Genomic DNA, 26083 nt, shown 5'->3' with positions numbered 1-26083 from the left:
CAACAGCATCTCCCCCAGCATCCTTCCGAGCTCATCAGGGTCCAGGAGCCAGGACCCGCAGTCCTTCAGAGGCCACAAACAGAATTTGCCCAGATAATGGGGAAAGTTAAACCCAAAGATACCAGCCTCGTTTGGCTTTCTCTAAACCCAAAACAAAAGGCGTGTAAATATCATCAGCTGGAAAAAAGATGGTGTGCTAACATTGCTGATGACTGAATGTTGTTTGTCATTAAAAGCAGAAAACAAATGGAGTGCAATCAAAAGAACCTAGACTTAGAGAGATTGAGTCACTTTTATGCTAATACATCTTCATCAGGCCTCCCCGGTGGATCTGTAAAATGGTCTATTTATTGTAACTGAAGCTTATGATAAAAGTGCTATCATATTCTCCAGCTCTCATAAAGGTACGTACGCAGCTATTTAGAAAAACTTATTTTTCTCTCTTTTTCAGTCCTCCATAAATTCTCTCTGCCTTTTTTCTTTGGAAAGTGCTGCTTTCAAGCAAGGTGAACACAAATCATCTGCTCAGCTGTACGAGGGCAGGGATCAACTCACCTGGGTACCACCTTCATCTTCCTTGTCCCTGCTCGAGCCCAGCCCTGAGAAACAATATCATTAGTGTTATTATCTCGTTAACAATGGGCTGCACTTCTGCAATGCTTTGAGCTGGCTCCAGACCTGTGGGCCACTCCTGACTCACAAATATTGCTCCTTCCATCAGCTGTCTCATTTCTGCGGGCTCCAGCATCACAGCCACCTTGGCTATTCCCTCCTCACCTGGGATTTGGGATGCCAGAGTTTAGTTTCCCATTATTTGCCTCTCCCTGAAGTGACAATCTGACACAAGCGGTGCTCAGCTTCATTCCCCCTGTTCCTCTCCATCTCTTTATCCTCCTCCTTAATGACGCTGAGCTAAGAAGAAGAAAATCGTTGCAATTACTGAAAGGCTGTTGCTCTGATCTCAAATAGTTGTACTTCAATAAAGGCCCCAAATGTGGCTTTTAACCACAAAATGCCCTGATCTAGGGTGGTAAAATCAATTCTAAAGGAAATAAATATAAATCTTTGAGTTGCCCTGATCTGCTGGGAGGGTTGCCAACAAGCAGTCCCCTATTAAAGCCCGCTGATCCTGCAGCTGATCCCTCCTTACGCAGTGCACCTCACGGTCTTTCTGAACAAGGAGTGCTACAAATCACAGCAGCACCTCTCTTTCTCTACCCCCTTTAAAAATCTTGATTGTGGTCAGAATACCATAAAATAAATAAATAAATAAATAAAAATCGAAAACCTCCTCCCTCCCAAACCCCCTTCACCTGCACACAGTTTAACCCTCACCTCCACCACAAGGACACCTGCTCCAGCTACCATGTGCCCAACAAACCCACACTAATGACCTGCAAAGCTTCATTACCTACAAGAATAACACTCAGAGCCCTCTTTTCACTGTATCCCATACAACCCATGTTGTCCTATGGGGCAGATGTGGCACTGAAGGCCCTGCTGGATACCTGATGTGGCACGGGCAACACAAAAACCCACCAGATTGAGCCAAACTCACCCAGTGGGTTGAGTTCCCTCCCAATTACGTTAGAGAGTACACTTGATTACATAATAATTTACATTTTGGTCACACACGAGGCCAAACTCACGGGTGAGGAAAGGTAAATAATCATAAATGGAAAAAACTGAGATGGGAGCAGACCTACCAGTAAGTGCCTGCGTAAAAAAAGAGCCTGCAAAGTGTCTGTTTGCCCCTCTCCAAATGGCTCAAAATGTGCAGGGAAGCTGTCAAATTTGTCATATGGTTGCTGCTACCGGGGCTTTGACTTTCTGGAAAAGGGCCAGCGTTTATGATGAAGCATCTAAAAAAAGCTCATTTGGTCAAAGCAAACCCGGAGAGCCGGGGAGGTGCTGCCACCAACGTGCACCCAGTGTTTCAGGGTGGCAGGCACAAAATTTGTATTTTCAACCTGCAGAAGAGCAAGTCCCAACACATTCGTGGTCTTCTGCCTCACGTGGCATGAAACAGCCTGTATTATTTCACATGTTTTTGCAAAATTGCCCCTAATTTGTGCTGTAAATGATACAAATGCTGTTCAGTCTCTCCCTGTGACTCAAGTTTCTCTAGGTCCTGGATCCCAGTCACGACCGCCTGCATGACTTTGGCATTAATTTTTTGAAGACTACACATTGATTTTTATATGAAGGCGCTATCAGTATTAGTCAGCATCCCACTATTTATAAATCTCGGTGTTTTGTTTGCTTTCCTGACTGCAATTATAGAGTGAAAAGAGGTTTGTATTGAACCGTCTGTCCTGGTACAGAGGTGTCACTCTCAGGCGGGCACAGATTATCTGAGAATCCTGTCCAGAGCAGGATTTGCTCAATTTTTTCTCCTCTCTTCTGCATTATCTTGCATTTTATCAGTGCTTAATTTCCTCTGCTATGTTGTTGCTAATTCCCTTGGCTTGTTTCAGCTTCTCTGAAGCTCTTCCTTGCTTTTGATTGCCTAAATTAGTTCTGTGCCATCAGCAGATTCATCTGCCTCTATTTCCAAGCCATGTAGCAGCCCATTAACCAGCACAGCACGGCTGGGACTAAGCACCAGACTGTGACCTCTGGCTATAACTGACCATGTAATCCCCCTTTGCTTTCTCCTAGGACAGCTGTAGGACCACAACAAGAGTTCCCCACTCATCCCGTGGCCCCATAGCTCCTTCAGGAGGGTTTTTCTTCTCCATGAGCTGTTGGGTCCGTGCTCTCCCGTTGTAAGCTATCTCCTTGACATGTCATTATCCTGCTTATAAACATTTCAAACTAATTATTAATCATTATAAACATTATTTATTATAATCATTATAAACATTATAAATCATTATAAACATTTCAAACTAATTTCCCCAGGACAATTGTAAAGAAGGGTGACCTGTAATTCCCCCAGTCACACCTTAAGGCTTTTTGGATATAAATGAAGCCTTCCCTATATCCCAATCCTTCTGTCTTTTCCTTAGTGGGTCTGTCACCTCCTATCTAAATTGCTTCCAAATGGCCAGATGCTCTGCACTCCCCAGGGAAGGCCTCCTGAGACAAGGCAAGGGACATTCAAGGTTCATGGCAAGGTTTTTTTCCAGCAATCTACAGGCAAGTCTATAGGGACAGGGGGCTGTCATGCCTGCCCCATCTACATTTTACCCCAAAATCAAAATTGCAAGGTCTACGAGGGAGGGAGACCCCAGTGGGAGGCAGCTTGTGTCTGAAAACCATGCTGAAATATTAGCATGGGGCAGCACTTCGGCTGATATTACCTCAGGGGGAGGTTAGAAAAGGACTACCAGCACCATTTTGAGAGTTGTTTTCCTTCTCATCCCACTCACACACCAACACATAAACCTTTTTTAGTCATCCATACTCTCCAATTGCTCTTCTCAGTTGCCTCAGAGGGACCCCCAGCATGGGAGGAACCTCTCAGTTTATATATGTGTTTGATGTGCTTATATTCATATTTTATATGTTCCACCTTCCATACTGAAACAGGATCAAGAGCTTTATTGTGAGCTTCTGTAATGAAACCATTCCTGTATCTGGGGCTCAGCTTTAAATACTCCCTATAAATAATTCATCTTCTACGTCCTTGTGTCAATAGGGTCTTTGCCCAGCAAATATGAAGGGCTAGGTAAAGCAGTAGGAACATTTTATATGAAGCTGTATGGAACGTATGTAAAAAATCAGAATCTTCTGGACTGAGATGGAAATAGTGCCTTATTACAGGAGGCAGATAATCGCTAAATTAGCTCCTACGTGTCTACATGATGCAGAGCAATTGGCAACCAGCTACCTCCAATAACTTGACGTCATCATGAGTCTTCTTTTCTCATTAATGGGCTTTGGATGAAGTCCCAGACTCTTTGCTTTGTGTCCCAGTGCAAAACATCAACATTTTCCTGCTCATTTGTTTGTTTGTTTGTTTTTCTTAAAGCTATTAAAACCTCAGTGTTTTACCCATTTCCAGGCACGTTGTGGTGTCAGTGAATGCATCCCTACGAGTGTGTCCACAACACTCAAACAGTCCCTCTAGGCAACACCCGGGGAAAGCCGATGGAGTTCGGTGTAATTTGATGGTTCCACGCTGATTTACACAAATCTGACAAACTGCGTAGCTGGCAGTGAGTTTATCTTTAATTCTTCTTTTCTTGGTTTTGCTTCCAAAGAGATTTTAAACAACAGCAACCTATGAACTGTGATCATGCAAATCTTTCCCCAGCACGCCAAGGAGAAGCCAAAGCCAAGACTGATGTCTGAAACCATTTGCGAGGGCAGAAAAAGCAATGTGTCACCGCTTGCTTTGACCCAAGCAAAGCCATGTCCAAGCCTCTCAGCCAGCCAGGCTCGTCTGGACACTGCAGAAATTGAGGGCGTTCGTATCTCATCCAGCTGACACGAATTCTCCAGCCCAGGAGACAAAACATCCCATTTGCACGTACTTTTGAGGGCACTGCAGGAGCAAAGCTGTAGCTTGTGCCATAGCCATGAAACACGGTCACACTGCGCTACCATCTAACCTTCCTTCTGCCTCCCACCTTCTCTACCCAGATTTAACAACCGGGGTTAACCTAAAATTACTGGCAGGGCTCTCCTAGACATTCAAAATCTGGCTGCTCATGACATTGAAAAGCCTGGAGAGCTTCAGCAGCCACCTGGATATGGGGCCAGGCACCCTGCTCAGGGTGCTACCAGTCCCAACCAACTCTGCTCAATGGTACCAGTTTGCCAGTCGACTTCCCAAATCCCATAATATTTCACTACTGTTTCTAAGCAGTCCCTGCCCTGCTCCTGTCCCCAGTTTCATGTCCTGCCATTCCTCACCTGCCTACAGATGTGCTCCTGGCCCATCATGGGGCCACTTTGACTCTGGGCAGAGCTGGGGAAGGAGAAGCCTCCAGGGGAAGGAGCTGCTGGGAACCTCTTAAAACCTGTCCACTCTCCAGCAATAATAAATAAATAAATAAATAAATTTAATTTCAGCAGATCTTCTCGCAGAGGTTTTTTTACCTAATACTGGGCTCTTGTTCTCACCTCTGTCTCTTCTCCTCCTGCAGCCCCACTCGGACTTTCCCTCTCTCCAGATGGGCCAAAGCAACCCACCTCCAACTGAGGGGTTGGGGGCAAGATCACAGTGGTGGTGGGCATGGGGAGGGGGCAGAAGGGAGCAGGGAAAGCAGGGTTTTGTGCCCTGGTGTTGTGCAGCCACCTGCCGTGCCACAAGGTGCTGGTCCCAAAGGGAACTGTATCAAGTCCTGAAAAATAGTGGAGAAATTTCAGCCAAGGAGAAAAGGAGAGAGCCTTGCCAAACCCGTGTTTACCTTGCTTACATTGTATTGGGGCCTGATTAAATACTATTTTATTTTTATTTTTAACCAAAATAACAAAGTAGCTTTAGGTATCTCCCCCCACCCCACTTTTTGACAAAATACTTCCTCCGCACACCGATCTTCCCGAGCAAAAAGGCTCCGTACGTCCAACACCGGGTCAGGAACGTGCTGCAGAAGAAAACTCTTCAAAGCATAAGACACACCCAGCTTCCTTCAGATGAAAAGAAAAGGTTGAGCATTTCTCACAGAAGTGCAGTGACCCATCAAGCATTTCCAGGGGCACGAAAATTTGCATTAATTCCCTGTGTCATTTACATCCCACAGCCAGCATGCTCAGCCTTATCTTCAGAGCATCTCTCTCTTGGAGATCCCTCTCCCAGCATCACGTCCTTGCCCCAGCTCTACCTTATTACTCTCTCTTTCTCCTTACCCAGAGAAAAACTCTTCTTGGTGCCCCCAGGACTGGCTGCATCCACCCTGACCCACATCTTCCAGCATCCTGCCCCATCCCAAGGAGGGATGGAGATGGGTCACTTCGGGTCCCGAAGAACACATCTCAGCTGTCCTCAGAGCAGGGGTAAGCAGCAAGGAGCCTGGCTTGGCTCGGCAAGGCTCCTTCCCTCACTCTCCTGCATTTCCCAGTGGAAATCTTTGTCCTGGAGCAGCAGGCGTGGCTGCGGTGACGCCAGCGCATAGCAAGGACATGACACTGTGAAGGGCCGAGGGGACAGGAAGGAGGGTGGAGAGTGCACGGCCGGAGAGCTTCGGGAAGGGATCTGGGTGGGAAAGGAGCTCAGAGCCAGGCTGATTAGCTCGGGGTCGTGTGGCTGCTCTGCGGAGCCAACTGCATTGGCAGCGTCTGCCTAGGAGATCCCCAGGAAGGAGAGTCATGTAATTCTCTCCCTAAATGTATATATAAAGAGCATGTTCACCAAAAGTGTGTGTGCATACATATTTATGTGTATATACACCAAGAGTTTTCAATTCAAGCAAACAAAACTCAGCTGCAGTGAGTTTATCCCACTCCAAATAATTTAAGGCGTGTTTTATCCAAACCCACCCCATGCACCCATCGTTACCCATCCCGGCTCTCTCCCTACCCCACTGCTTCCCATTTCTGCACAGATGAGCCAAGAGCTGTGATGGTGGGCATGCCTCGGCACTTCTTTCCATGACGTTTGGGAAGGATACACATTATTTCAAACCCAGCTTTTCCATCTGCAAATGTGAGGTGCGGGGCAGAAGATGGATTTAGGAGGGGACCATACACAATACACCAACCGTGTTGTCTGGAGGGGTGATCCGGGCAGCCTAAAATTAATCCTCGACTGAAAAGGCATTAAAGGAAAAAGCTCCATCCTGATTGTGCTGAAAGCCTGGCCCATTTAGAGCCGATTGTGTCAGCAGGCAGCTTGATATTCCCATTCTTTGGGGATGGCAAAGTTGTGCTCTTTAAAAGTCAGAGCAGGAAGGTTTCCTTGGGCTCAGCATCATGAAACAGCCATGGAAAATCACCCAGCAGTCCCATCAGAAGTTGGTATTTTAATTGAAAGGGTGGCAGGAATTAAGAGGGCTGGACCAAACCTCAGTTTGTTGCCAGGGGGCATTTTTAGGATCCAGAGGGGATGCTGTGCTTGGGGTGCAGGTGACAGTGCACCCCCTGTGCCACTTGCATATGGGTGATGATGTCCAGAGCTGTGCTGCAAGATACGAGGAAATATTTTAGTGAAATGAGACCAAAAGGGCTTGCTGGTAAGAAGGAAACCGGTGTGTTTTATTCTGGGAAACCCAGGAAACTGCAGGGTGGAATAAGCAATGATTTCTGGGCATATTTATGAGCACGAGCAAATCCAGGTATTATCCAGAGGGGCTGAACATCCCCAGGTCAGGGAGAATGCAGTGGTTTGGACTCTGAAGCTCACTTGCCTGTACACAAGCACATCCACACAAGAACCGTGAAGGAGAGATTTTTGCACCGATTCCCCCAAACCGAAGTTTTCCTGGAGATTTATGGCCCTCAGCTGGTGGCTTTTAGCAGAGCACCACCGATGCCTGGCACGTCCCCGTTGCGTGCCCACTCCCCTGTCCCTATCGTCACCCCCTGCACCCCCGGTGCCACCCATGAGGGCCACAAACCCTTCCCCACCCTCGCCCTCCTGGCAGCGCACCAGCTCGGCTCCCCGGCCGCCCAGCCAAGCGATGCGCAGCCGGCTCTGCTAATTTATTTATTCCGCGATCTCTGCCCCCATAAATCAATTCCTCCAGCCCCTGAATCGCTCCCTGCGCTGCTGCTTTTCCATTAGGCCCGGCTCGTTTGCCAAATGCTTCGCAAATTGCCCCTTGGAAGCCGCCCTGGCTGGGGCCACGCTGCCCGCGAGAAAACCAGCGCAAAATCGTTTGTTTTATTGCTGCTTTCACTCTCACATCACTTTTTTTGATTACTTCTACAAGGGGCCACCCGAAGTCCCTATGGGTCCGCGTGCCAGCTGCCACGGCCATGCCGTGATGCTGAGGGTTTGTGCCGGGCAGGTACGGGCTGCTCTTCCCCAAAACACCCCGAAACCAACACCTGGTCCCCAAGGGACCCACAGCACGGCCCAAAATCTCACACAGATGGGATTTGAGAGCCTAAAAATGAGCCAGCTTATTCCACCCACCTCCACAGCTCCTGCCTGGTACAGGGAATCTCAGTACCCCTGGATATCTCGGGCTGGGGAGCCCTTTAGCTGCACGGACCAGGAGCAGAGCTCACCGAGAAGCGACCTCCTCCTTCACCCAGAGCTGCGTTTCCTCCCATTTAACATCACTCACACCTATGTGCACGTATATATATTTAATCTTTACACCAATTTTTAATACGGCTCGAGAAGTCTTTCTGGGCCACAAGATGGCAGCATAAAACCACATTTCACCAGTTTGCCCTCCTGTTGCAGGAGGCATCCCTTACTGGTGCCAAGAACCCAGAGGTCTGACCCCAGGGATGGCCACAGGAGGAAAATATCCGGCCCCAGGGTGCAGAGCCTGGGGAGCCTTGGTCACCTCCGAGACATTTGCAATTCACCATCCACCCCTTACACATGCTTCTGGTTTGCTGAATTTGTCCAGTTTTCGGGTAATAACTCCAAGGTGACCTCCAAGCCTGGCTTGGACACCCGGCTTCTCCCCCACTTCACTATTTCTTCTTGTCCACTCCCCTAATTCCTGCTTCTTATCCTTCGTATCTCCCCTGGGGTTCATCGTCCCCTTTCCCTGAGAGGTTTTGGGTCTGTGTTTGCTGGTGCAAACCAGCACCAGGGTGGTTTCCTGGTCCCCAAACTCCACTGTTTGCATTATTGCACCACTAACCCCCCAGGGACACTACACAGGTTGCGCGCTCACTCACCACACATCGGGACTTGCAGGGGGGATGATGCTAAGCCCCAAACCAGGAGCTGGCCCATAACACCACCCTTCTGGTGCAGGGGAAGCTTTTAGGACTCATTTCATCTTTTCCAGACATTTCTCGCTACCGAGGGCAAGGCTCAGCCAGGACGTGGGCAGCTGGGGACAGGCGTGCAAATCCCCGTGGCACCATCAGCCAGGGTGGGGTGCTGAGACACCTCTCCCAGCACCCTACTTTCCCCACCCACTTCCCCAACCAAAACGAGCATTTTTTTAATTATTTCTAGGAAATTAGGAGGCTCTCACCATCGTGGCGTCCATATCCTCTTTCCACCAACCTTCTTCCTACTGATGGGCGTTTTGGGGATGCGGCAGGAGCCAGGATGCTGCAGGGGCAGGAGAAGGGAGAGCAGAGCACGGGGTCCTACCCACGGTCCCAGGGCCCCGTGGCAATGCCAGGGTCACTTCTCCTCGCCACATCCACCTGGCAGCCTTTGCTGCTGCAGAGGCTGCTAATTTTAAGCAGCTCTTGGTAAACAGTTGCTAAATTTAGGGTCTCAGGGAGAAACACGAGCTGAAGTGGGCTCGCCCTGCTAGGTTTTCCTGAAGACGTGGATTAGAAGCTCTAATTTTCATTAGAGCATGAAAAGCACCTCGCTGGGAGGTGCAAAGCTTCATCCCTCATCCTTCATCCCTCATCCTTCATCGACCTGCCCACACACACGTTTCCAGTGAACCCCGAGCACCAGACCCCAGAGCTAAATGGCACACAGTCCTGGGAGAAACAAAGTATGGAAAGAAAAATCTTCATTAAAATCCAGGGTCCTAGGACACTTCTGAACGTGGCTTGCAACCCATCGCTGTTTCCTATTTATGTGCCTATTTAGCAAGATCAGACACCGTCATCGTGGTGCCTGCACACGGAAGGGAGCTTTGAAACCCCGATTACCAGCATCGCAGCTTTTCTTGGATATCCCAGGATGAAGAAGCCACGGGAGAAAGCGACAGTCCTGAGGCTTTTCTGGTGTCTTAGCCCAAAGGACTCCGTTTTCTGCTCTGCTTCCACTGTGCTGGGGCTGCTGGAACCCAGCTCTGGGTCCTCGAGGATAACCCTTGGCAGAAGCCGAGTGACTGAAGCACAGACTTTCCATCTTTCCAATCCAAGAGCACTGCTCACCCTTCCTACAGCACAGCTCCTGAAACTCAGAAACATCACAGAAAGAGTTTTGCTCCTGCAATAAAATAGGGGACAAGCATCCCAAACTTTGTGACCCTCCCCAACTTTGGCACAGCCAGGAAAGCATCCCTGGTGCTGAGGCTGGAGGGGGCAGGCAGGGGTTGCGCCTCCTCTCCAGACAACTGTGTCTTGGGATGAGCTGGCTTACCCTCTTAACGAGTTGTGGTTTTCTTTTCTTTCCCTCTTTTTCCCTCTTTTTGCTGACTGTAGAAGGAGCCCCCGTAACTCATTTATCAACTGGACGTCCCACTCCTAAATAGCTGCAGTTGAGCAACGTGACTCCCACCCCAGATGCTTGGTAGGAAACCACAAGGAGACTACGCGTGCTTCTCCTGGGGCAACAGATGCCAAAACAGACGCATTCATCACTTCGCTCCTCGCTCGAGCCCTTGGCCAGTGGCCAGACAGATGGATAATGCGAGGAGATAAGGCAACAGCTAAACACGTGTCCTCTTCATCCTGCAAACTTTTTTTATTTTGGGGGAAAAAAACACACTGTTTAGACATCGTAAAACTATGCTGGTGTCTACGTTTTGCTCAGCTGACTTTAAAAAGAAAAGGATTTATATCCTTGAGAATATATATATATTCCAGAAGGCATTTTTTATAAAGTCAGGACAAAACCTTGCTGGTTTTGATGCACACTTCCACAGTCCAGGGGCTGCTTGGACTGGGGACGAGTGCTCACGCTAAGCCTGAGGACATGCAATTAAAACAAAGGGGCTCATTAACAAAGGGACTTGTTGTATACAAGGCCTTGAAGCTGTCACCCCTGGGGGAGAGCAGAGCCAAACGTCACTGGGGTGAAACACCGACCCGTGCAGCCCTTTGCCTGGCACGAGGCTCCAAAAGCAGAAACCTGAGCCTCCAGCCCTCCTGCCACGAAGCCTCTGAGCATGAAAACGCCCCCGAGGATTTAGGTGTCACTGGGACACCGAAGGACAAAATGGGACTCTCAGAGCAAGCCCTACCGTAAATCCTAACATCCCCTCAGAGCCAGCACGAGCTGTCCAAAGCCTCCCCTCCAAACCCACGCATTTCGGGGGATCCCAAGAGCCGCAGCCCCCGACGAGCTGCAAGTTCCCTGCCTCTGCACCCACCTCCTCTGCAGGACACGCTGCGATTCAGCTCCGCTGCCCCATGGCTTAGGGGGTTAACAAAAAAACACATCCCAGCTATTCCTTGCCCACGCGGTCAGAGATCCCTTCGAGGGAAACAAAACACGAACACACACACCCACGTATGCCTCAGTGACTAAAGCAAGAACCTGTTTGAGAAATAAACAGCAAGTTTCTTTTCAGGAAGCCTATTTAGGTCAAAGGCGAATCCTCCTGCTAAGCTGGCTGAGGGGTGGCTTGGACGCAGCACGCAGATGGTTTCTCATTTATCACCGGCCCGTTAACTCTGCACTAAGCTCTCCTCTTTGGTCCAGATTGTCTCGTTGCAGTAGGAAAACCCCAGCTCGGAGCAATTCTTCCATGCTGGGTGCATTACACCGCTTGTGTAAAGCACTTCTGACACCCTCAGGATTGTTTGTCTCCGTTAAGATCGCTACAGGTGGTTATTTTAAGGCTCCAGGGGGGAGCAGTTTTATTACCCAGAAGGTAATCTCACCCTGGTCGTCTCCCCAGAGCGGTGCACATCAGGACAAGCTTGTAGTAAGTCGCTCATGCCAAGTAAATTTTCAGAGCGTTTTCTCCTTCAATTCCCCTTTTTGCTCAGCTTTATTTCCAGTCGTTGTCCTCAAGCACATCTGAGTGCATTTCCAAGCAGTTTGACTTGCTCGGTGCAAGAGCGGCCGCTGCCTGAGGTGCTCTTCAGATAAGATGTGCTCTCCAGATCACCCAAAGAAAAGCTGGCAGGCTCAAAACCAGCCCTTGCCAGGCATTCCTTATCCTTGGCACTGGTGTTTAAGTCTTCTCATGGTTCAGCAGGATCTCTGCTCAAAACAGGGAGCACATTTATACAGAGCTGGGTGCAGTGTGAACAAAAAGGGAGGCCCACTTTGAGAGTGAGGCCCTAAGGGATACTCAGGGTGTATCAGAGGTGCTGGGGTGCCACCTACTCTTGGACAGAGTAAAAACCATCGACGTGAGAGATGCGGCATCCCTGCAGGGAAAGTTAAACTTCCCCATCTTGAAGAGAGGCTGTGTCCTAAGGTCTTAACTCTGCAGGCATATTTATCCAGATATAACATGTCTGAGCCATGCTTTCACATCCCTTCACAATTCCCTACTAGTGGGCATGGCTTTGACCTCCCTGAGAGAGCTCTTCACATCAATGGTGTCATTCAGACTTTGGGACCCTCTTTTCTGGAGGCAGGGGATGGAAACCTCACCTGTTTGGGGCATTGCTGTCCAACAAAACGTGGAGTTTCATCGCATAGATAGTTCAAGAATGCATCTTCTCATCCTCCTCCTTCTTGCCCACACTCCCACTCCAGTTTAGTTTGTGTGGTGTTTCCCACCTGGACAAGTTACCATTACAGCTGTAGGTTATACTCCAGCTGTATCTGCGTTACCGAGGTCGTTTGGGGCTTTCACTTGGCTCTTCTGAATGTGGTTCAAGAATTTGTGAAGGACAAGTAACAGGTTAGACCCCCCCCAGATTCCCCCACAAAATTATAGGAAGGTTTGCTGAAGCACAAGGGCCTGCAGCAGCTGATGGGCAGGTGGCACACAATTAAATACACGGTGATGCAGGGGGATTTCAGCACTAAGCTGGACAAGACAAATGATTATGTCCCTCAGGCACAATTCCTCGAACGCACCGTGAGTAAGATGAATGAGTACAGACAGTATCCAGATCTACCTGAAGATCCTCCTACTCCAAATTTCATAGAAAGGAAGAAAACCCCTATTTTTTATAACATATAAAACATATGAGCATATCAAAAAAGAGTAATAACTTACTGAGCGGAGTCTCCAGGAATTACCAAAGCACCCAGTCTTTTTATTACAACATTTATTTTAGTATAGAAGGCACTTACAATACAGAAAGGAAAAAAAAAAAATGATAGGCACCGAAAGTGCAGTTAGAATTAAAATGACAAAGAAACAGTTTACCAGACAAAAAGAGCACCCTTCCCTGTTAACAATACAGCACATGGAAATGAAGCTATTGATGACTAGGTTTTTAAACAGTTAGGGCTTTTTTTTTTTTTTTTTTTAATAGAAAAGATAAAGGCTGTTCTACTGTGAACTGAAATAATAAAAATAAAAAAAAAAGAACCCCCTCCACACACCTGTAAAAGGAATCGGGAGTTGGTGGTGTTTGCAAACACGGGGCCTTTTAGCTCCGGCACTGGAGGAGGTCCTGGTACATCTCAATGAGGTGAGCAGCCTCTCTCTGCCCAGAAAGCACAGCACCGTGGGTAGTGGAATAATACTTCCTGTGAGTGGCCTCCCCTGAAAACATCACCTGCATGGGCTGGAGAGGATAAGAAAAGTGGGAAAGCTCAGCAGCGCTTACTGGAAAGCACACGTGAGGCAAAAAGGAGACAAAACTTTCTGTGCCCTCCCACATCCCCGCGAGATGACACTGGTGGTCGCAGGAGTGCTGGTTCTCGAAATCCCGGTGTGGTGAACCTCGGGGAAGGCACGGCACGTCTGCCAATGTCAAGCTCACCCTTGGTACGCCTGCACAGAGCTCTTGGCAGGGCTGCGGCACCATCCGAGCTCCAATAACCTCAAACTCATCTGCATGAGGCACTGAGCACCTAACTCTCTGCTTTTCTTTCTCTTTGCTCCTCCAAATCATACATTATTAGCCTTAATTAGCATTAAGGATTTATTTTTCAGGACTGGAACCTCAGGAGCCAAGACAGAACCCCAGGGGGTGAGACGGTGTCTTAGCTCTTACATCAGTAGTTAGGTGCTTGATGAAATTGTTCCCAACTCACTTCTGAGGCAGGGATTTCAGATCTTCCCTGAGAACTTGAGAGAGATTCCTAAAGCTCCTGCTATCCTTTTTAACAGATTTCCATGCTGAACAAAATTGCACGGTGGCTCTGGGTGGAGGAAACGGACTGAACAGCTGCTTGAAGGCTGTATATTCGTCCACCACTACCTCTGGATTTGGATACAAAGCCCTGAATGATGGGGGAAGTTTGGCTGAATATATCACTGCTCATCAGCTGAGCTGCAGCAGCTATCTCCACGTGCACTCTTTGCTCTCAGAAATCAAAGGCAGCACCTGAGGAGCAAATTCACTGTCCCCATATGAGTCCCCTATGCCAAGGACTGGTTCTCCCTCAGCCTCTACTGCCAACACAGCAGGATTTCCTGATATGCATCTCCAAAATGTTCAGACCTAGCCATTAGCAGGGGTTTTGTATTTAATGTTAAATATTCAATGTATGCCTTAAATCAGAATAAGCTGTGCATTCCTAAGGAATTTTGACTGGCCAGTAAGTCAACATACATTAAACACAGGGATCATGATTCCAAAAGCCACGTGGATGCCCAGCTCTTGATACTTTCGGAGAGAGAGGTGGGAATCCCTGAGGTGTTGGGATTCCTTAGTGACCTCCAGTCACTAAGGAGGTAAAATTCTCTATACATCATTTGTCCGAAGGGGTACGGATAAAAAAAAATGGAAAACAAGCTATGGGAGGCCCCTCAAGAGATCGTCTCTTTCAACCTGCCTCCCAGAAAACCCAGTGCCCAGTGTCATGTTAGTCTTCTTGCCACAGAGCTGATTTGGGCCATACTTACAGTAGTTTTGGAGCTCTCAGCATAAGGCAGTGGCTTAGCGAGTTTCTCTACATCGGCCCCGCTAGACCCAACTTGGGTATAGGAGTAGGATCCACGGAAGTTGGGATTGCTGCCCCAGGAGGACCGCAGGATCCGGCGAGGTTTCGGAATGTTTGGATTCCCTGGGTGGAAAGCAAAAGGAGATTAAAAGTGAGACCATGTCCAAAGAAACATCAATGCAAGATTGTGGAGTGGCATGTATTTATTGGAAATAAATCCTGGCAGAGCCTGCAGGCTACAGGGAAGAGGCCCTAAATCAGATCTCCTTTCTGTCATTGAGCTCCAGGTATCGAAATATCAGAAAGAGGATCCCTTTCAGTTCCAGTCATCTCACCTGCAGCCTTCCATTTTGGGAAAGACCCTTAAAACACAGATGTCCCTGCAAGACTGGGGAGCTTCAGGAAAGCTTGGACACATTCTGGGTGAAAATACAAAGCGTTTCCTCATCTCATTTACCTTGGCAAGCCTGATGGTGACTGCGTGATTCACCTCACCCAATTTTAGGTAGCTAACTGGGTGCCCAGTCTAACCAGGATGTTAAGGTTAAGTAAGAGGTGCACCTCCAAAGAGGTGCAGAAATAAGGTAGAAGGCAAATCCTCAATATGCAGGGGCATAGGAAAACCTGTCAGGAGGTGAGGGGCACTTGAGAAAACCAATAATAGTGGCATCATAAGCAACTGTCCCCATCCCAAATGTACAGGAGCACGTGAGATCCAAGAGTTACAGCAGAAGTGCAATGAAGAGAAATTCTGTACGTAGGAGAGCTGAGACTCTTATAATGATTTATAATGAAATTAGTTATAGCTATTAGTTTATAATGAATTAGTTGTGCCTTTCATTCCTTCAAATCAGGAGCAGGTTATTTCCCTGGTCCAGCTACTGCTTTTAGGAGCACGGTGAGTCTAGGAGGGCTAAGAAATATAACACTGGAAATAGCAGAGGCACCTGGATGGCTTGCTGGAGCACACTGGGAACACTTTCCAACCACTAACCCCCAGATCAAAATATGGCAGGGACTAGCAAATAAATACACCCTACAAACAAAACACATCTTACAAATGGATGTTGTTTCAGGAGTAAGACCTTAGCATAACAAAGCCTCTAAAAAGACGCTCCTCCAGGAGCGATCAAAGCAGGAATGCCTGGGATGGAAGTGAAAAGCCCAGGGGAGTCAGAGAACAGGGAGCTCTCAGACACGTCAAGGAAATAAGTAACTGCGTTTGATTTTGAAGGGCTGTGGGAAAGCCCAGGAGAACACACCATGAATGCACAGGGCCAAAAGCAGTCATCCATCACGTTGCACTACAAAAAAACAAACCACACACTGTATTTTCAAATAAAAGGAGTCTCTGCAGTGGGCTGTTGATGCCTCTTCTGCAGCTAGCACATGTTCTCATGTTCCCCTGCCAAGATACCTGGAAGATTTTTGCTACAGGAGTCAACGTGTAAGGTGCTGATATAAAGATGATTAGCGGTAGGAACACGCAGTGTTACAAGCAGTGAGACAACGGCTTGACAGATAAGGAGATCTAAAAGACTGCAATTTGTTAACAGAAGCATTTGTGGGGTCGGCAGCCCAACCAACAACTGCACAAATCCATCACTATTTAATACAGGAGTCGTTCAGACTGGTAAAACCAACAGCTTTGCACCTCTCTAGCGTTTCCTATGGATGTCCATGTTCCGTGTATACACGGAGACCAACAGCAGCATCCCACCAGGGAGTTATTCCTAACACAGCCACTTCATGCCAGCAGAAGCAGAGCAACACAGAGCATGGTCAGAGGAGCCTGGGTGCGTTATAACCCAGCCATACAGCTCCCAGAGGTGAATTCAGCCTCCTTCCCTAGCACCACGCTGCGTGGGGCACACATACCAGCTCTCCTGGGCACCCTAAAGGCTCTCCCGTGAGGTTTTCCAGCACATCAGAGCACACGAGCATGATGCAAGTGTCTCCTGGGCAACTGCCATGCTCGTGCCCTTCTGAATTTATGCGCTTTTTTCGGTGAGGAACACATTACTTTTGGGGTGGAAAGCTCAAGGAACATCAGTTAAATGATCTGGTCGTGTTTGACCATGGCCATAACACTGGCCACGTTCTCATCCGGCTGCTTCTAAGACAAAAAAAATCAAGAGACTTTCCATTTCAGGTGCACCCAGATAGGAAGACCTTGGTCAAAGGTCCCACAGGAGCACGCAACAGAAGCTCTGGTTGTGAACGTGTTTGCAAGACACAAACCACAAAGACCTGCAGGGCCAGACTCTTTCAAGGAACATCGTTAATTGGACTTTCTCAATCTGCTGTTAAATGGATGGGTAAACATGTGCCTACCGTTAGAAGCAACAATCGATATAGATGTGGAAACCTGTAAGAACTGAGCACACGTTCACTGTCCAAACAGAGATAAAAAGCCTAAAAAAGGACCTCAGCCTTCACTAAAATAGGAGGACAGGTATTATCATGCTGCTGACTCCCTCTTGTGAAGCTACAGCAGATAAATCCAGGTGCCTCAACTAAGCCCCTCTTCATTCAGCTCTGGGAGATGTGGCTATATAAATTATGATTATGATAAACTGGATTATCATAAAATCAGCTTATATTGATCGTTTAAGACTCCCAGATTTAGATGTCTACCTGAGAGCAGGATGTTTAAACTCCCACCGAGGCCAACAGAGATCTAGGCTGCTACCCACATCTTAGTGTCTACAGGCACAGAGAGACATGAGGATACCCCAGGCATCCACGCGGGGCTGGAGGTATGACCCAGACCTTGAAAGACCTCCTCAGGGCGTCTCCAGCCTCAGCTTGACAGATCAGGGAGTCCTTCAGAGGGAGCAGGGCTGCAATTACTGCCTTCTGGCTTCTCACGCTCGGAGCTCAGCCAACGAAGAAACCAGAGCAAGACTTCTAATTGTCTGAAGGCATCCCGTTTAATCAGATTTACAGGGATGCTGGGCTTTTCAGCCACCCAGTTGTGAAGAGCTGTAATTGTCGATGGCTCTTAGGCTAGAACAATCCCGAGAGTTTTTCACAGCAGAGCCAGATAAGCCCCAGCACTAACCTGCGAGTGAAATTTGAGGTCACAGAGGTATATCACCTCCTCTTACAGAGAAATCCTCAGAATAAAGTAAAAACCAATCTAAAAGAATGGATAGGTTCATACAACCTGTTTTCATTGCTGAGCAGAAGGCCCTCTCTGTATTCAGTCTTCTCCAGATGTCCCAGAGCTCCAGGTGAGGAGTGGGAGCCCTGAATGACCTCGTGGAAGAGGCTCTCCTTCCATCGAGCTTGGGATCCTCAGGAGACAAGTCTCCCAACTGAGCTAGCTGACTAAACGTGGCTTTGGGTGATGGGAAGCACTTTAAAAGCTGGGTTTGGTGGGGCCATGTGGACCAGAGGGGCCCGGTAATTTTCAGGAATGACTGCAGTTGGATCACAGATAAAAGGTTGCTTTATTCCCCTCTCCAAACAAAACTGCTGGAAAAAAAGCTGCTGCCGATGGCAGTTCTAGAACATTTTGTTTTGAAGTCTTCAAAACATGATCATTTGCTAAGAAGAGGAGCTCCCTGCTGTACAGACACCTGTGTTATTTCAGGCTGCCTGGCACCTGGCCCACATCAGCCTCGAGGTACTGCTTCTTCTGCAAAGCCCCTAAGAAAAACAGGGGAGCAAGGGTAAGGGGTAAACCCTGCTACCTTAGCAAGGCCATCCTGGAAGTCAGGTGAAAAGGTTTTCCACAAAGCAACAAGTTTATTTTCCAGCAGAAAGTGGAACAGGTCACACTGTGCAACGGGTGCTCCAAGGACAGGCTTTCTTCCTGCGGTTTCGAGCAGCTGAGGGGATCTCCCAGCTCGTGAACGAAATGTTCATTGCACTTTTCAGCCTGAATTTCTCCAGGGTTAGATAACCCGGGATCAGCAGAAGGTTGAGAGAGAGCTCACACCGCTGAAGAGCCTGATGGACAGTGACCAGGTGCAGCATCAGCTGGAACAGCAAGTGCAGCACGTATTGGTGAGCCAGTGCCAGCATATTTCCATCCCAGGAGGAAGAAATCCCAGGACATCCAACGCATGCAAACAATAACAACAGCAAAGGAGCACGAGAAGGAAGAGGGAGAGTATACTCCCATCTGCCAAGCTGAGGCAGACCCCAAAAAACAAAGTTTCTTGAGTAAACTGAAGTGTTGTTTTGTTTTGTTTTTAAAAAAAGGGGGTTAAGCAATAAAAGCTGCCACAGAATGAGTTTTTTTGTACTCTGTGGGAGATGTCAGCACTAGAAATACTTGGCCCTAAAGAGCAGGGCTTCCTGCCATGCCTCTGTGGGGCAGCAGCTGACCTGCTGGGGCCAGGAGGAATGAATTTGTGTATGTTGTGCTACCGCAGCGTAACGTAGGGATAACTCACGCTGCTGAAAACACAGAGCTCAGGAAGCAGGAGCTGCCCAGAGCCCAGCACACACCGATTCATCGTGCTTCACCGCAGGCTGCGGGGGAGCCACAAGGTTCAGCATCCTCCACAAATGCACCACTGAGCAGACCGAGACAAGGATTCCCTTTTGGTCCCTGCAAGAGGGTTTTGGAACATGCAGGCCAGCCTATGATTTCTAAAAAGAGTAATAAAAGGCAGAACCTCTCCTGGCAGTAGTCAATTAGGTGAGTAGTCCTCAGCTTCCAGGTCCCTTGCTCTAGATCCCTGCATTGTCAGCAGCAAATGGTCTGTAAGCACAGGGGAAAGCTACACTTGTGGAGGAAAATTTCTTTGATGAAACGGAGGTCACTGGACAAGAGGCAAGGCTGGAAACTCACTGGGTGTTGAGATTTGGCTTACACGAGTAACAGGCAGATATAAATAGGTTCATCACGGGACCCGTCCCTAGAATAGCATCAAATGCATCTAATCGGGAGGACACTCCTCTTACAATTGCGTATAATTTGTGATTAAATAAAGCAGAGGATGTGGGATCCTCAAGCACTTCAGCCCACCACTTCCTGAGCTGGTTATCAGCTCCTCTGTATAAATAGCCTCCAGGCACACCCAAGCAGGAGGGATGCTGGAAGCACTTGCCCGGCCCATTCACAGGGACAAAATATGCCAAAAAACTAAAAATTCCTCCAGCGTAATTCCTTCCTAATGGTTATTCAACACCCAAGCCCCACGCTCCCTCTCTTCCTCCACTCACCAAGTGAACCAGAGCATGGCTGACCTGTAAATTTCCGTAGCATTTCGGTGCAGGTTTCTGCCACAGTTTCATCGTCACACTTCTCCATGATCAAAGCCTCTTCTCCACAGATCCAGCCGCTCAGCACGTGGCCGTACCGCTCCGGCGGGTAGAGTACATCGAAGCTGCAGATCTTCTTGTACCACATGTCCTCGGGATAAGTCAAGCTCTCGCTCTCCGCCTCGTCTTCCCAGACAAACTGGATGCTGTTGCATTCAGAACTCCAGAAAGGCTCTTCAAACTCCAGGAAAATCTTGTCGGTCGTGTTGATTCCTAGCTTCTCGATGGCCATCACTTTCTCCTCGGGCAAGCGGGGGTGAAAGAGGCTCTCGTGGCGTTTCTTCAAGACTCCCAGGGACACAGTCACAATGACGTGGTCGGCTGGGATGAACTCACAGTCCTCGCACTCTACGAAGACATCGGAGCCCTTGTCCTCCTCGGGGAGGTCACTGTTGTGGTCGGCCACCCTCTCGATCTCCTTGCTGACCGACTGGTTCCAGTGGATGCACTTGACCGGCTTGCGGAGCTGAATGACGGACTCGGGAATGGAGCGGGCCAAAATCTCCACAATTTTTATGAAACCGCAAGGAATGATGTGGTGAGCCCCGGGGATTTCGGTCCATTCCCCAAATTCGCTGAGCGAGACTTCGTCCATGCTGTGGGAGCTGCTCTCGCAGCTCTCTACCTAAGGAAAAGCAAGACAGAAGCGACATTGCCACACAGCAACCCACGGGGTCATTCTGCCACAGCTCAACACTGCAAGGGCAAAAAGAGAGGACACACAAGCTGGGAATCCTGAATCCCCCTTTTAAACCACATTATTGTTGTTAGCAAAGAAGTGTTTCGCAAGACCTGATGAAATCTATCCCTCAGCCTTGCTTCTAATCAGAGAAACCACTTTGTTATGGTCACACGCTGCATCAGCCTTGGCTGTACTGGTCATGGTTCCTTCAGCCACTTTTTGGAGATGATGTGTCTGCTCCTGAGGGTAGGGGGTTAGTTCTGACTGATTCCTAGCATCTAAAAACCCAGAGCCCTGGCCAGGGACTTGCTGCTTGGTGCTCCTACAACAGCAGCTGGAGCTGTGATAATCGGATGCTCTTCCCAACATCAATAAATGTTCCCGTGAGGAGCTATGAAAAACTTTTGGCAGCAATTTTTATGCTGCCTGCAGCTTTCAACATGCTGTCAGACAGCAATCAGCAAGCTAACGATCTGCAGGAGGTGGCAGCACCCAACACAGAAGGAACCGAAGGAGACAGGAAAGGGAAATGCCAAGACGTGAGACACCTGCATTTGATTCACTTGGTGTGATTATCCAAACTTTAGATCCAGGCCCTGTAGGTTAATGTTAACGAGAGCATTAGGCATAGAAGCAGCTGGCACCAATCCCTGGAACAAAGGCAGAAAGTTTGGTCTGTCTCATGGCAAGTTTTTTAATGACAATACTGATACATGAGACATAACGATGTTAAAATCTTCAGGTCACAATGATTCTCGCACTGTAATTCTTTAAACATTTTAGGCAAAGGGAACATTACAATCCCATACCTTACTCTTTGGCCAATTTTCCAGGCCTTTTCATGCTTTCATGGCAGTGTTTGGAAGCTTGGCAAGCCCAGACCCTCAGTGTGTGAAAAAAATCTCCACGCAGGGCTAAGACATCATGCAAAGAAGTCAGGCTGCTTTTTAGGAACAGGTCAAAGTTGTACAAAGTAGTTCAAAGGCTGCTCCTGACAGCCAGAGGGTTATTTCAACCATGAAGAAAAACTGCAAACCAGTTAAGAGGGAGAAAAACACGCAACTACCAAACCTGTAATTCAACAAAAGGTACCAATTAATCCCCTCTCTCTCAGCTGCTACTCTGATCTGATAGCCTTAAGTATCAGCAGCTTTGTTGCTCTCAGGTATTTACACATGAGAAGGGATTTGTAAGAGTTGCAGAAAGTCTCTGGCTGTAGCAACCTGTAGCCACCACAGAAATAACCACCAGAAAAAAAAACAGAGGCATATCAAATGGCTAACATCATCTGCATGGGGATAACACAAGAAATAATCAGCCCCTGTGTAGCAGCTCTGGAGATGCCCTGGCAGACAAGCTCTTGGGTTAGGATTCTGGGAGATCAGAACAGTTTCAGGATGCCTGGGCTCAAATCCCAGTTTTATCACAGACCTCCTGCAAGAGACTCTTTAGGTCTTTATCTGTGTTTCAGCTTCCCTCGTACCACACACCATGCCACAGAGTGCCACTCGGCTCCCCTGCCTCATTTCATAAGCCTTTAAGTCATTATAATTGAAATAGGAAGGACTGTTACACTTTACTTGTGGAGTGCTTGATGCAGCATTAAGTCCTCATCCCACAGAGATCTCATTTAGGCCAAGGCATCAAGGAGATAAAAAGAACTAGGGAAGCCGTGAGGAAAGATGATTAGGACAGGGGTTTATACAAGCTACCTTTGGCTTTATTGCTTTACCTTCAAAATGCTTTCCAGGGATTTCTTCAACAAATTGCTAGTGTTGAAGCTATGTTTTTTTTTTTTTTTTTCTGGTGTCTGAGATATGGGCAGAGGCAGAAGAGGGTAAAAGATACTCAGGCAGGATCAAGTCCCAGGTGTGAGGCACAAGACTGTGCATTGCTAGAACAAGCTGACAGTAGAGTAGCTTCAGTTGATAAGAAAACCTTAAATCACACTAGAAAATTTAACAGGGCCTAGGAAATCCCCTTCTAATTAGAAAACTGGAAGTTTAAGATAAGAAAAAAACAGCAAATGCATGATTCCTACAGCCCCCAGTCTTAGCACATGCCTCAAGAGGAGAAGTTGTCGACACAAACAGGAACTGCCCCGGCAGCAAGAGCCCCCAGAAAGCAATTCCTGAGTGACAGGCAAGGCTTTGCCAGGTGTCTGAGGTTAAAGATTTGTCTGCCCTTAGTAAAACCAAATAAGCCACGACGTGCACACACACCTTAAGGTACTGCTGGATCATGGCTAGTTTCAGCCTCTTGACGGCCTCTGTGTCATCCGGATCGGCCTTGACACGCTTGCGGACCACGTCCCGTGTAAAGACGCCCACGCTATTCTGGCTCTCAGCATTGACTGGTTTACCTCGTTGGAAGAACTCCTGAGTCAGGTTATAGACCTGCAAGAGACAGGACAGGAGGTGGACAACGTGAATCACAGCAGAAGGCAAGCCCCAAGCAGGATGTTTTTTCCTCCATCCCAAACCAGCAAGTTCAGGTCACCTGCCCTTGCCAGCCTCAGAGATCAGCTTTGGCAGCTTCTTGTGCCCGCTGCTCCAACTCCATGTCCTGCTGCATCCACAGCTATACTGGTCAGAAGGAAGAAAACAAAACTTCCCTCCAGGCAAAGATAATCACCCTCACTCACCTCTGCAGCAGCCTAGTCACCATTAAGTCATTATATAAGCTGCTATTAAGTTCGTATTAATTTAAGGGTGCCCGTTCTATCACTTGCAGAAGACCAGCTGAGGCAGTCCTGCTATTTTCCATAGCAAAAGCCTGTTATTCAGCCAGCTGTTTAGATGTTACAGCTGGAGCAGCAAGCCAGGCAAGGGGAGGCTGCTGAGCATCTCTACAAAGACAGCTTGGATTTGCTAGGTGTTATTTCTAACCTTTATAACCTATCTGCTTCATGATGATGCTCAAGAATCCACCAGGTTGGGGGAAATCAGTTTCATATTTAGCTTTCTGCTGTCCCCCCAAAACTAGGAAATAAGTAACACACACTCAAAAAATGAATTTTGTATGCTAAATCATTTTACTTGATGAGCACAAGATAAGCACAGATCCATGGGAAACAAAAACTTCCTCGGTAGCCCCCACCCAGAGTCAGCCTGAGCAGGACCTGCAAAAAGATCCCTTCCTGACAACGTTCTTTGAAGGAGATCCTGACTTTTTTAAGCCCCTGTTTTCCACCACATCGGCTATTTAAAAGCAAGCAAGCAGCTATCCACCTTGGCCATCTGCTTGTGGCTGTCTGGAGTAATCAGTGCTTGAGCCTGCAGGATTCCCAGCAGAGCCTGCAGCTGAATCATGGCCCTTCCTTTCCATGTAAAAACTCCAAGGAATCTTTTAACAGAGCAAAGCTTTTAAAAGGTGGCTCCCAGAAGTGCAACTCATCCCATTAATAACTTGTTTGCCCAAAATGAGTCACCTTCTCCTCGGTATCATGGCACAGGGGTGCACAGTTCTCTTACAAGTACAAAGGCAAGATCCCTGCTGAATGAGTTTTTCCTGTCAAAGATGGTTTGACTAAAATTTATGATCTTTTTTTTTGTTGGAGACAGATAATTTGGGCATGCTGAGGACTTCAGCTTGAATATAAATGTCTGGTAGGAAGCTAGCTCTCCTTCAAAGTCTCCTAGAGCGTCTCATTTTCTTTCGACATGGCTTATGAGCCGTGTTCTCATTTACTCCCATCACAATGCTCCCCATAAGCTTGATTTTCTCTGGGGTTTTATAAGTAAAGTGAATTTGAGGAGGTAGACTGGAAGGATGATGAGGAAGGGAAGGTACTGAAAGAAAACACACAGGAGCTGTGGGAGCAGGAGAGAGCAGGTCTGTGAGTGAATGGAGGAAAGAGAGTAGATGAGGGCAAGCAAGGGACGCAAAGAAAATGGAAGAAGAAAATAAGTGAAAAAGGGACAAAAGGGAAAAATAAACTGAAAGAGCAGAGGAGAAGAAATCACAAGAAGAATGAGTGGAACTGCTGAAGACATACGAGACTTGCAGACTTGGACATGAAGCCTTTCCAAGGAGGTTTCCAGGTAAGAAAGGTGGAGACCAGTTCCCTTTATGAAATTAAGGCTTCCAGCAAAGGAAAGGAAATGATGTCTTCTCTACTTCACAATGCCAAAAGCAATTTGGCAGTTTCAGCATCCCATGGCTCTCAAGTCTTCTGATTTCCAAGGCCCAGACCACTTCCAGCAAGCATGAGCTGCACAGACCTTGCATCAGCACAACACAGCTCAGCTTCCCTAAGCCGATTGCACACTCTAAGCAGATAAGGCATTCACAAGACAAGCAAAGCTGTGTTAAAGCCCAGCTTCCACTTGGCCAGAAGGATAAGCGAGCCATGGGTATGTTTTTATTTACCACTGGATTCTCCATTGCCCTACAGAGAAAAGAGCAGAGCGACCCCGATCCCTGTGCTGTGAACACCAAGCCTTTTCTATCATCCCATCAGTCAGAAGCTAGGTAATCATGATTTAAAGCCAATTAAAAGGTTATAATCCTAAAATGGATCCCCTTTGGCTTTTCTGTCTTCCTTCTGACCAGCTTTGGGTCGTCCACAACACGGGTCCGTGAAGAGAAGGTGGGCTCCCCCAAGATGTCCTCCCCATTACCTACAGGCTTCCACCTCCACGTGTTTACCACCTACGTGCTCCTCTACCACAGGAAGAGGCAGTCCCTTAGGAAGCACAAATCTAAATAAAGAAGCTTCTCCGAACCGAAGGAGGTCAGGAAAGCACATCCCAGGCCACGCTCCTTCCTGGCAGCGCCGGTGACAAGCCGCAGCATTGTCTTTTTCTCGTTTGGCTTAAAAACTCGAGTGATTTAATCCCCGGTCAGTAAAAAAAAAACCTTGATGGAGATAGGTCCGTGCTGTTACCAAGCCAGACATCTGTCGGTGCAATAGAAGGGCAGGGAGGGACCGGTGACCTCCTTTGGGCCTGCTTCCCCCGTACGGCAAGGCCAGGCTTTAATCGGGGATGGCACGAAGCCCAGCATGGGGTGGGGAGAGCAGAAGGGGGGAAATCTTTGTGGTTCCTCGGCTGCAGCCCTCCCCCAGAAACCCTGCAGCACACAGGAGAAAGCTGACAGATAACGAGGACATTAATTAGCCAATTGTTAAAGGGAGGGTTCCTGTAAAGCAGGCCTTTAGGGACCATGGCCTTACTGAAAAGCCTTAAAAAGAGGCACAGTTCCTAAACCAGGCTGGTTGGTACACTGTGAAACCCTTGGGAGCAGCAATTTTTCACCTGTATTTAACAGCCAAACTCACCACCCCTCAGAAGTATCTGGGAGTTGGCCAGAAATACCTGTTTGCAGAGGAAAATGAGGACTTAGCAGTGACAGAAGGGCAACTCTGAGATGGGCTGGCC

The 26083-nt window shown here is 48.0% G+C and overlaps 1 protein-coding gene across 10 annotated transcripts in view; it reads right to left on the bottom strand.

The window, feature by feature from the left end:
* Nucleotides 1-12918: 12918 nt before the first annotated feature.
* The window catches only part of SMOX (spermine oxidase), a 56961-nt gene continuing 43796 nt past the window's right edge, over nt 12919-26083 (bottom strand). For 6 of the 10 annotated variants that reach the window (XM_084518221.1, XM_084518216.1, XM_084518220.1 and 3 more), the window contains exons 4-7: nt 22925-23098; nt 19922-20645; nt 14703-14863; nt 12919-13416 (exon numbers count right to left, since the gene is read on the bottom strand). In XM_084518221.1, coding sequence (XP_084374347.1) covers nt 13279-13416; nt 14703-14863; nt 19922-20645; nt 22925-23098 — 1197 coding nt within the window. In that variant the 3' untranslated portion in view covers nt 12919-13278. The remainder of the gene's footprint in view (nt 13417-14702; nt 14864-19921; nt 20646-22924; nt 23099-26083) is intronic. The other 4 variants (XM_084518217.1, XM_084518223.1, XM_084518225.1 and 1 more) reach the window with 1 other exon arrangement.

The sequence above is a fragment of the Aythya ferina genome, assembly GCF_964211825.1.
Source record: "Aythya ferina genome assembly, chromosome: 4".
Taxonomy (NCBI): Eukaryota; Metazoa; Chordata; class Aves; order Anseriformes; family Anatidae; genus Aythya; species Aythya ferina.
This window is presented reverse-complemented; position numbering and strand designations above follow the sequence as displayed.